Source organism: Nicotiana tabacum, chromosome 3 (genome assembly GCF_000715075.1).
Source record: "Nicotiana tabacum cultivar K326 chromosome 3, ASM71507v2, whole genome shotgun sequence".
Lineage (NCBI taxonomy): Eukaryota > Viridiplantae > Streptophyta > Magnoliopsida > Solanales > Solanaceae > Nicotiana > Nicotiana tabacum.
The window spans coordinates 95493809-95506331 of NC_134082.1; the positions used below are offsets into that span (position 1 = coordinate 95493809).

The 12523-nt window shown below is 38.8% G+C and overlaps 1 protein-coding gene across 1 annotated transcript; it reads right to left on the minus strand.

Annotated features, from left to right (window-relative positions):
* Positions 1–8433: 8433 nt before the first annotated feature.
* LOC142176685 (uncharacterized) lies at positions 8434–11135 on the minus strand. Its single transcript, XM_075244833.1, has 6 exons — positions 10957–11135; positions 10465–10716; positions 9910–10422; positions 9367–9820; positions 9059–9111; positions 8434–8962 (listed from the first exon to the last, which is right to left on the minus strand). The coding sequence occupies exons 1-6, from the start codon at positions 11133–11135 to the stop codon at positions 8434–8436; spliced, it is 1980 nt and encodes a 659-aa protein (XP_075100934.1).
* Positions 11136–12523: the final 1388 nt, after the last annotated feature.

Sequence of the window (12523 nt, forward strand, 5' to 3'; positions counted from 1 at the left end):
GATTATGCTAGAAAAGTTTTGCATTTGGGCAGTTAAAGAAGAGGTGGATAGTTGTTTCACAAATTGTTAAATAAAAGCATGGGTTACAATTGATACCAATTTTCTGGAGGAAAGCTCCAGTAGGGAGTCTGTCATGGTGCAGGAGCCACAGGAAAGTCTTGAGCTTATTGGGCACTTTGAGTTTCCAAACCCATTTGAAGTTTTTGTTTTGTCTAGATATGAGAGTGGTTGTTTGTGTGTGTACAGGTAGGCAGGCTTAGTGCTGAAAATGCCATTACTCGTTAGGCCCCAAATCATCTTATCTTCCTTGATTGTATTTTTTGGGATGAAAATGGAATTTATTAGGTTCATGATACTGTCTGGTACAATGATTGAGAGGGAAGAGATGTTCCAAGTACCATTGTTGTAAATAGTAGCCACCTTAATTGCCTGATCATTTATAGTAAGGGGTCCCTCCATCATGCTCGTAATAGATTTATTATTTGAAATCCAAGCATCATTAAGGAAATTGACTTTATCCCCTTAGTTGACAACCCATCTAGCAGTCTCCCCACATGTATCTTAACCTTTGAGAATGCATTGCCAAATGGGGGATTTAGCTTTCTTGGGTATGTGAGTCCATTTATAGTGTTTAGAAATTAGGATTCTAGCCCATATGGAAGATGGATTATAGTATATCCTTGAATATTGGCTTGCATGAATTGCTCTATTCTTGCACTCAACTTTTTGCAAGCCCAAACCTCCCAAATTTTTAGGCTCGGTTACGATCTCACATCATACAAAGTGCATTTTTTTCTTATTTAAGGTGGTGCCCTAGATGAAGTTCATTTAATTTATATTGATCAATTTAGTGATTTGGGAGGGTAGTTGAATGAACAACATGGCATGATTTGGGATACTGTTCATGGATATTTTTGCTAGGGTAATTCTACTTATCATGTTGAGGTAAGTGGTTTTCTAACTATCCAACTCAGATTGTATGTTATCAATGATGAATTGAAAATCACTGTTGGATGGTCTTGATAGTTTATATGAGTCCACTAAACTATAGAGTACCAGGTCCTCTATGAGTTTACACTGAGAATACTAATAAAACAGTAAGTAAATAAGACACAGAGTTTTACGTGAAAAAATCTCTGCTTAAGGGGATAAAAAATCACGACCTACAATGGTAGGATTTTAACTTCACTATGAGCAACTTTTAGATTACAACCTATGCAATCTAGGAATTAAACTTTTAATTCCTCACTAACTCGTAGTACACCTATTACAAGCCACTTTGCAGTACACCTATTACAAAGACTTCAACTCATGACTAACTCTAGTTATGACACAAGTACAAAGGGTTTATGGTTTTACAAAAGGGTTTCTAAGTAACGCTTCTAGCTAAGCAATTTAGGAACTACAATGAAGAACAATTACAAAGTTACAACTCAACTAAGGACAACAAAATATTAAATTTAGGAACTGGTCCGTAGTAGCATTTTACTTTGTTCTTGAGGATCTTGAGAATTAGATACACTATCTCTGAAGGCTTGAATACTTGAAGTGAATTCTCAAGTGTTCAAATGATATTTTGTTGTAATACTCTTGTTAATACACCTTTGATGACATCATTTGAATGATGGAAGCACTTGGTTGGTCAAAAGTACAAGTAACTGCAAAACTGCTACACTGCGTGCAATGTTTCTGTGGCAGTCACTTTCCAGCTGTGCACAGTTGAATTTCGTACTGATGTCAGGGAAACACAAGGGATCGGGTCCCTATCTTGTTTCTCTATTTTCTACACTTGCAGCAGTTCACATTACCTGGAGTCCTAGCTGGAATCCGTTAATTAGCAATGTGTACCAAGTGTGTTAGGTACCTTATCTGGTTCTTGACAGTAAGTTTGTTAGATCATCAAAACATAAGGCAAAGATATTGAAAACACATCAGGTCTCTTATGAAAAAATAGGAAGCCTAAGTATTTTCCAAAGGATGTGGTAGCTTCAATTAAAAGCTTGGTAGAGTAAGCCTCTGTCTAGCCAAGTTTGTAGTTAGAGGAGAAGAACGCTCTAGATTTAGTTAAGTTGTTCTTCTGAACAAAGTCTTCATTGAAAGAGTTTATGGTATTGATGATGGTGTTGCAGTTTCTAGTATTGGCTCTTGTAAAGAGAGTTAGGTCATCATCAAAGAAGAGGTGAGATATTTTAGGGCCAGATTTGCTGATACTAATTGGGAACCACTCTCTGGTAGCAAAAACATTCTTAATGAGTCTTGAGAGTCTCTCCATACATATGATGAAGAGGCAGGGGAAATGAGGTCTCATTGCCTAATACTCTTAGTAGGCTCGAATGACTCTGTCTGGCCCCCATTAACCAGGATGGATATGGAGGAGGAACTAACACAAGAGAGGATGATATTTGTGAGAGCAGTGGGAAAGTTGAAAGCTTGAAGTGTATCACTAATGAAAGACCATTCAATTATGTCAAATGCCTTTTCCAAGTCAGTCTTTAGGATCATGTTGGTATTTCTACCTTCCATTTTTCTGATATGATTAATGTATTCTTGGACAATTACTGCATTATCAGAGGCTCTAATATTGGACATGAATCTTGCTTGGCTAGGGCCTATGATTTCCAGGAGGTACGGTTTGATCCTATTGGCAACAATCTTGGTTACTATTTTGTAGATTGTATTGCATAGCCCTCTAGGTCTAAAGTTCTTAAGCATGGTGGCATGAGGGAATTTTGGTCAGGGAAACAAATGTGATCAGGTCCATGTCTTGTTTCTCTATTTTCTACACTTGCAGCAGTTCACATTAGCTGGAGTCCTGGCTAGAATCCGTTCATTAGCAATGTGTACCAAGTGTGTCAGGTTCCCTATCTGGTTCTTGACAGTAAGTTTGTTAGATCATCAAAGCATAAGGCAAATACATTGAAAAACCATCAATTTTTCTCCTTTTGATGAAGACAAACTTAGACATTGATAACATATATTTAGAGCAGAAATAACCAGATTAAGCAACAGGAACTTCACAAGTTCCCCTGACTTTATGTGTCCCCCTTAATTAGATCCCCATTTAAATTATACTTCCCCATTTTGGCATTATTAAAAATAAACAAGCAGGCAATCAATATAAAAAATCTAGCCCAGCTAACTCATGTCACATATGTGTACACAACATGATAGAAAAGAGAAACAGAGAACACAAGCAATTAGATAGCAAAAAGGGATAGTTTTTATATATAAAACATATGCCTTTGTTTACAAAGCAAAGGCAAAGATTGGACTGTTGAAATCGGGAGCAGTACTGATACATCCCATCCACATCAAAACAAAAGAAACAAAAACATCTGTCAAGTCATAAAAACAAAAATAGACAATCCAGAAACTGGTCACTAAAAGGGTTGTTTAGGGGGAACTAGGAGTAGAGGGCTTGGAAGCTGCAGTAAGAGTTTGGAGAACTATGTCTATTTGGGAATTTGCCGACTTTTGCTCATTGAGCAGTCTTGCTTTCAGGTTCTCCACTTTGCCCTGAGATCAGCATTTTCTTTTATCAAATGAACCACTTCCTCATTTGATGTTTGGGCCCCTTGGGCCTGCTAACCTTCCAGGATAACATTCCTAGCCTTCAACCTTTGAATCTCCTCATTTGTATTTTGAGCATTGATGAGATGAGAGATTGTTGATGTACTGCCTAACCCCCTCATTCTTCTCGATGCACTCACATTCTTCTAAAGTTGTTTAAGAGAAGGTCTGCTTCTTGGTTCCTACCTTGTCTTGCCCCAGTGGCACCTTGAAAAACTTGAACACTTGCGTAAGTAGAAACCCATATGGAAGATAATGATTTCCATCCTTGAAGGTTGCTATTTTCTGCATATGTTTGATCATGATGGCAGGCAAGTTCACAGGTGTTGCTCCATTAGAAACAATTCAGACCTGGAAGTCATGGACCTTCTCTCAACACGAGGTAAAAGAACTTTATACACCAACTCGAAGAGCAACTGATAAATAGGGATTAATGACTTGTTTCATAGTAGACACACCAACATTAGGGACTTTAAGAATATCACTAAGTAGACTTACACCAAACACAATGTCCACCTCATTCGCGAAGGCACAAATGTGGTCGGTATCAATAGGAAAGAGGCTGGCATAAAAGGTTTGAACTCATCCTCATACACCTTGGGTGCATCTATTTGGAACAAATTTCCCCATCGTTGAAACTCAACCATTGCAAGTACTTGTCTCATACCAGCCATATCAGAAATTTCTGGGTCAAAAGTGCGACCCAACATGACCTTTTGGTGCCTTAATCGTTCTGAAGCAGAACTAGTTTCACTTCTCATCCTTTCACAGAAACTGGTTCCTTAACAGGTTTGAAATTTCTCTTTCCAAACTTCACACCACTTGATTTTTCTTTTCCCTTAGACTTGACCAACACATCCTCATCAGAAACTGAGGGTTCACTCACAACTTCTTTCAATTTTGAACTGGGGGTTGTAACATTCTTCACCGAAGCGGATTGCTTCTTCTTTTGAGACCTTCTCACTAAGGAACTAGGTTCCTCTGTTGTTTCCTCCTCAACTTCTACCACAGGGACATCCTTATCACACACTATTTCATTATTTTTTACCAATCTCCTCTTTTTCGTCTTACTGCTATTTCTGCTCTTTTGAAGGGCAAAGTCATAAGCTACTTTTGCTTGCAACCTAGTAGTAGGTCGCTTAGTAGAAGACTCAGGAGTGATCACTACCATTCACTTGACTATGAACGCATCAAGAGGAATGTTGTCTTGATCTTCCTCATCGCTAGACCTCATCTCACGAACTAGAATGTCCAAGGTCTCAATAGCAAAGAGAGGAGAAGGTGCAGGAGCAGAACTGGCCTAGGAGTTAGAACCCTGACTTGTTTCCTCCGGAGAGGGGTCAGGTTCTTCACAAAAAAGACCAGTAGTTTCTGCTGGTGCATAGCCTTCAACAACTACCATGGCTCCTTCTCCCACCAATCCCTGTGTCTCGTTCCTTTGAGACATGGGTGCACCAGAATTTACCTTGTGTAATACTCCATCGGCAAATACTACAAAGATGGTCGCAATATTTTCATCCTCGATAGGCTCCATAGCCACCACAGAATCTGAAGCAACAATGGCGGAAACCTCTGCGACCTTAGGACTTTTACCCTATTCTCCATTTTTCCCTTGATCAATGGGAATCTTAGAAGATAGAGAAGAAGGATCAACGACTTTAGGGGTTTCTGAGATAGTCGCCTTAGAACTGGAGGGTGATGAAAAATCTGGGTTAGGGGTGATTTAAGTGATGAGGACATGGATGGTTATAGAGGACTCATCTAGGATGGAGGACTTAATGGTTTTTTCAGGGTTAGTGACGACTGATGCAGGAATTTCAGAGTTTTTGTTAGCCATTGAAAAGGTAGAGTAGAAAATTCTTTGGAGAAGTTCTAATGAGGGACTATGGTCTGTGAAGAAAGGAGAGAATTTTTAATAAGAGAGGATAATTATGAAAAGAGAGATAGGAACTTGTTGTGAAATGACGGTTGTGCTTGGAGAGTTGCAACGTTTCAGCGAGAGATGGAACGATAAAGTGAAAAGATGTGACAGTAGAGTCTGAAAAGGTGGATGACATGGCAGTTGATATTTGTACATTTTCAAGACGTGTATTAAAGAATGCATAGAACTACTAACCTTTGGTACAAGAACTTGTTTTTGACCTATCTTTGAAAATTTCAATCCTCTTTTATTACCCATGCAATGCATCTACAACTTCTATAATCATCATGCGTGTTTACCTGCAACGGTATTGAAGTGAGTTAGACTTGACCAGAAAACACTTTACCTAATTTTACCTGAAGGTGATTTTCATAGCCAACTAATGGGAATTAGGTTCTCAATTAGGCTTCAATAGACCCAGCTTCACCCCATTTCTTTCAAAATGTTCCTTACTCAATGCTTTGGTGAATATATCTACAATTTGGTCTTCTGTACTATAGAACTTCATACAGATCAGCCCTTTCTCCATATTGTCCCTTAGAAAATGATATCTCACATCAATATGCTTGGTTCTTTTGTGTTGAACTGAATTCTTGGCCATGATGAGTGCACTGGTGTTATCACATAGAAGAGGCACACAATCAGTAAATACCCCAAAATCCTCATGTTGCTATGTAATCCATAGGAGCTGAGCACAACAGGAGGCTGAAACTACATATTCTGCTTCCGCTGTTGAAAGAGCTACTGAGTTTTGCTTCCTTGTGCCCTAAGAGATGAGACATGATCCTAGAAAGTGAGCCATTTCAGAGGTAATTTTTCTATACACAAGATAACCTGCATAGTCAGCATCATCATACCTAATAAGATTAAAACTGTCACCTGAGGGGTAATACAAGACCAGGTGCTGTGTTCCCTTAAGGTATCTCAAAATTCTTCTGGCAGCCTTTAGATGAGATTCCTTGGGATTTGATTGAAACCTTGCACATAGCCCCACACTGAAGACAATATAAGGTCTATAATGCCTTTATACATGGTTTGATTTACAGGAGGCTCATTTTAATTTGATTCATAGGAGATCCAGTTTTATCCATGTCCAGTCGAGTAGCTATAGCAATGGGAGTGTTTATCACTTTTGATGCTTCCATATCAAACCTCTTCAAGAGCTCCTTGATGTATTTTTGCTGACAAATGAATGTAACCTTCGTGGACTACTTCACTTGAATACCCAAGAAAAAATTCAGCTCCCCCATCATGCTCATTTCAAACTCACTTCCCATGAGTTTTGCAAATTCTTCACACAGAGAATCAGCCGTTGCCCCAAAATGACATCATCAACATAGATCTAAACAATGAGCAGGTTCCTTCCCCATTTCTTCAGGAACAAGGTGTTGTCAATTTTCCCTCTTGTAAAATCATTTTCTAAGAGGAACTTTGACAGCCTTTCATACCAAGCTCGAGGAGCCTGCTTCAACCCATACAATGCTTTATCCAGTTTAAATACATATTCAGGGTGTTCATGACATTCAAACCCTGGAGGTTGCTTTACATAGACTTCTTCCTTAAGAACTCCATTCAGAAATGCACTTTTGACATTCATTTGTAATAGAGTGAATTCCATATGAGATGCAAGAGCGATTAAGATTCTAATAGCTTCTATGCGAGCAACCGGAGAAAATATCTCATCATAATCAATCCCTTCCTCCTGATTGTAATCTTGAACCACTAGCCTAGCCTTGTTCCTTGTAGTGTTTCCAAGTTTATCAAGCTTATTCCTAAAGACCCACCTAGTTACTATAATGGTTCGATCTGAGGGTTTAGGTACCAGGTGCCATACATTTTTCCTTTTGAGCTGATGCAGCTCATCTTGTATGGCTGTAGTCTAATCTGTATCTTTCAAGGCTTCCTTGATATTTTTGGGTTCTATTGGGAAAGAAAGGCTGAGAAGGCAAGTGAATTTCTGGCTTTTGATCTGGTTTGCACTCCATAATCTAGAGGGGTAATTATTTTGTCATGAGGATGAGAGATTTTATGTTTCCAGTTGGGCATTTGAGGTTCATTTATAGAGGAGCTGGGCATATCTAACTGGTTCCCTTGTGGTCTTCTCTCAGGTACTTGTGGAGTACCCTGCACTGCATCAACCACTCTTTCTTTAACTTTAGTGGGTGTAATTAAGGTACCTGGTTCCCTTGAGGAAGAGGCAACATTGTCTCCACTTGGCTCCTTCACTTGGCTCATCATGTCTGCCTTTCCATTTGTCATGTTGATGACTTCACCTGGAACCAGTAAGAGCTCTCTATCTTGATCATCCTTGGTACTTTTCTCATAGGAGGGATAAGACTCGTCAAAGATTACATGGACACTATCCTCAACACATTGAGTTCACTTGTTGTATATCTTGTAAGCTTTGCTTTGAGAAGAATACCTCAGAAAGATTCCTTCATCACTCTTGGCATCAAATGTACCAAGATGATCCTTTCCATTATTGAGAACGTAACATTTGCATCCAAATGTTCTTAGGTGAGTCAGCATGGGTTTCCTTCTATTCAACAACTCATAGGGGGTTTTGTTCAGGAGAGATCTGATCATGCACCTGTTCACCAAATAATAGGTAGTGTTGATAGTTTTAGCCCAGAAGTTCTTTACAATCCCACTGTCGAACGACATTGTTCTTTCCATTTCTTCAAGAGTTCTATTCTTTCTTTCCACAACTCCATTTTGCTAGGGAGTTTTTGGAGCTGAGAAGTTATGGGTAATGCCATTTTCATTACAGAACTCATCAAATTTGGCATTGTCAAATTCTGTTCCATGATCTGATCTAATACATGCTACTCTAGACTCCATCTTCACCTGAAATTTCTTTACAAAAGACACAAATACCTCAAAGGTTTCATCTTTTTTTCTAAGAAACAGAGTCCATGTGAATCTGGAGTAGCCATCCACTATCAAAAAAATGTATCTTTTTTTTTTCCCTTGCTTTGCACTCTCATAGGGCCACATAAATCCATATGAAGAAAATCGAGTGGCTTTGAGGTGATGACATCATTTTTAGACTTAAATGAGGACTTCACATGCTTCCCTCTAGCACAGGAATCATAGACTTTTTTTACGTTGAACTTTGACATGGGCAAACCACGGACCATGTCCTTCTGAATTAGTTTATTTAGAAGAGAAAAGCTAGCATGTCCCAGTCTTTTATACCAGAGTTCAGCATCATCATCAACAACTTTCAGACAACTCAGATCACCCCTTTGTATAGACTCAAAATCAGCAACATAGATGTTCTTGCATCTTTTGGCCACAAGAACCACTTCACTAGTTACCAAATTAGTAACTGTGCATATCTTGGACAAGAACTCCACCTTATTTCCCTTATCACAAATTTGAGAAACACTCAAGAGTCTGTACTTAAGACTATTGACATAGTACACATTCTCAATTGAGTGGGTGAGTGATTTCCTGACTTTTCCAACTCTAAGAATGTACCCCTTTTTCTCATTGCCAAAGGATACACTCCCTCCTTGCAGGGCTTTTAGTGAAAGGAAGTCCATGGTGTTCCTAGTCATGTACTTTGAACATCCACTATCCATGAACCATTGTTGATTGCTTCCTTTCACTACTCCCTGCATAAAGAAATCAAGAGTTAGTTTTAGGAACCCAAACAAGTTTGTGTCCCTTGTAGTAGAAAAGAGGATGAATAAGTGCTCTCTTAGTCCATGCAAGTAATATGCATTTTTTGTGGGTGGAACTTGGTCCCCTTTTAGTAGTTACATATTCAGCAAACACTTTATTTTCTGAATAGACTGGACCCTAGCTTGGCAGTTTTTCTTGAAATGCCCATTGTTCCTACAGTGGGTACAGAGCTAGTTATCCGGTACAGTAACATATTTGCTATGGCGATTGTAAAGGGTTTTCTCCCTTTGTAACCCTATTCCCTGCATGTTTCCACCATTATTAACATACATGGCAGTGATAGCTTCTGAGGACCAAGTCCACTTTGGGGACTTTTCAAGATCATTTTTTACTCTTTCCATTTCAGTTTGGAGATGCTTGTTTTTCTTTGTTTCAACACACGAGCTAGTTCTTACAGCCTTCAACTCGTTTTCAAGCCTAATGTGTGCCTCACTAGCTACCTCTTTTCCTTTTCTAGAATTTTCATGTTTAGACTCAGTTATTAGTCCCTCTATTGTTTCCCTCAGGTCTACAATCACGATCAAGAGATCATCTCTTTCTTCCTCAATCTCAGTCACTCTCTTCACTAAGGCCTCTTTTTCTTTACTGAAGTTCTCAGTGGTTTCCTCATAGTCAATAGCAACAACCACTAAGTCATCTCTTTCACGTTCTACGTTAGCAATTTTTTAGTTAAAACAAATTTTTCTTTGTCCAGCTCACAAATGGTTTCCTTCAGATCGACTACACACACTTCCAGATCATCTCTAGTTTGTTCAGGTTCTCCTAGCTCTAAGGTCAAGGCATCCTTATCATCCACAAGACTATGATAGGCATCAATTAGTACACTAGTTAAAGACATGAGTTTCTTAGGAGAGTAGGATTTCAAATTTCTCTGAATATCCTTGAAATTTACCTCACTGTTGTCATCGTCTTCATCATCATCTGATTGGGCCATCAAAGCAAATATTGAATCATATTCATTTTCCTCACTTTTAACTGCCATCATGGAGTTGTCACCTATATTAGTTTCATCTTCGGACTCACTAGAGGAGTCTCCCCATGCTGCAAGAGCTTGTTTCACCACATTGTCAGCAGATCTCTTCCTTTTGAAGAGCTTGTCAGGAACCGGGTTCCTCTTTGCTGCTTTCTTAGGGTTGTATTTGGAGTGTTCTTGCTTTAGGAGAGGACAATCTTTGATGAAGTGCCCTGGCTTTCCACACTTGTGGCAGAGATCATAGTTCTTTGGTTTGCTTGAGTTGCCTCTTTTCAATAATCCTCCATTTCTTCTGACCATATTCTGAAACCTTTTGGTTAAGTAAGCCATGTCACTGTCCTCCTCTCTTGAGTCATTTCTTTCAGCTTTGAGTACTAGGTTCTTTTCTTTCTTTGGTTCTCTTCTTTCACTGTCTATCTTACTCTTCATCTCATAGGTCTTCAGATTTCCAACCAGCTCGTCTATAGTCAGCTCCTGCAGGTCCTTTGCTTTAGTAATAGCATTCACCTTGATTTCCCAAGAACTTGACAGAATACTAAGAATATTCCTCACTAGCTTGTTCCTGGGAATGATTTCACCAAGTGAGTGTAACTCATTTATGATGGAAGTGAATCTTGTGTGCATATCTTGAATAGATTCATTGTCCTTCATCCTGAAGAGTTCATACTCGGTAGTGAGAATATCAATCTTAGATTGCTTTACTTGAGTGGTTCCCTCATGTGTTGTTTGTAAAGCTTCCCATATCTCCTCGGCAGTTTCACAAGTAGAGATTCTATTCTATTCATCAGGTCCTATTCCATACACCAAAATTTTCTTGGTATGAAAATTCTTCTCCACAGCTTTCTTGTCTGCGTCAGTGTATTCTTTTCTGGTTTTTGACATCGTCAATGGAAGATCTCTGACGTTCTTTGTTGGGATGTAAGGACCATCACATATGACATCCCACAACTCAAAATCTTTAGCCATGATAAAATCATGCATTCTTGTCTTCCACCACCCATAGTATTGCCTGTTAAACCTGGGTGGTCTATACGTAGATTGACCTTCTTCAAAATTCGGTGGAGCAGCCATAAGGATCCTTCCTAGGTGTTAGCCTGATTGGAGGAACCCGCTCTGATACCAATTGATAGTTTATATGAGTCCATCAAACTATAGAGTACCAGGTCCTCTATGAATTTATACTGAGAATACTAATAAAACAGTAAGTAATAAGACATGGAGTTTTATGTGGAAATATCCCTGCTCAGGGGATAAAAACCACGACCTACACATGTAGGATTTCAACTTCACTATGAGCAACTTTTATATTATAACCTATGTAATCTAGGAATTAAACTCTTAATCCCTCACTAAATCGTAATGCACCTATTACAAGTCACTTTGCAATACACCTATTACAAAGACTTCAACTCATGACTAACTTTAATCACGACACAAATACAAAGGGTTTATGGTTTTACAAAGGGGTTCCTAAGTAACGCTTGTAGCTAAGCAAATTAGGAATTGCAATGAAAAGCAATTACAAAGTTACAACTCAACTAAGGACAATAAAATACTAGATTTAGGAACTGGTCCATAGTAGCGTTTTACTTTGTTCTTAAGGCTCTTGAGAATTAGATTCACTATCTCTGAAGGCTTGAATACTTGAAGTGAATTCTCAAGTGTTCAAGTGATGTTTTGTTGTAATACTCTTATTAATACACCTTTGATGACATCACTTGAATGATGTAAGCACTTGGTTGGTCAAAAGGACAAGTGATTGCAAAACTGCTGCACTGTGTGCAATGTTTCTGTGGCAGTCACTTTCTAGCTGTGCACAATTGACTTTCGTACTGCTATCAGGGAAACACAAGGGATCAGGTCCCTGTCTTATTTCTCTATTTTCTACACTTACAGCAGTTGACATTAGCTGGAGTCCTGGCTGGAATCCGTTCATTAGCAATATGTACCAAGTGTGTCAGGTTCCCTATCTGGTTCTTAACAATAAGTTTGTTAGATCATCAAAACATAAGGCAAAGATAATGAAAACACATCAGGTCTCTTATGAAAAATGGGAAGCCTAAGTATTTGCCAAAGGATGTGGTAGCTTCAATTAAAAGCTTGGAAGAGTAAGCCTCCATCTGGACAAGTTTGTAGTTAGAGGAGAAGGACGCTCTAGATTTAGTTAAGTTGTTTTTCTGAACAAAGTCTTCATTGAAAGAGTTTATGGTATTGATGATGGTGTTGCAGTTTCTAGTATTGGCTGTTGTAAAGAGAGTTAGGTCATCATCAAATAAGAGGTGGGATATCTTGGGGCCAGATCTGCTGATACTGATTGGGAACCACTCTATGGTAGCAAAAACATTCTTAATGAGTCTTGAGACTCTCTT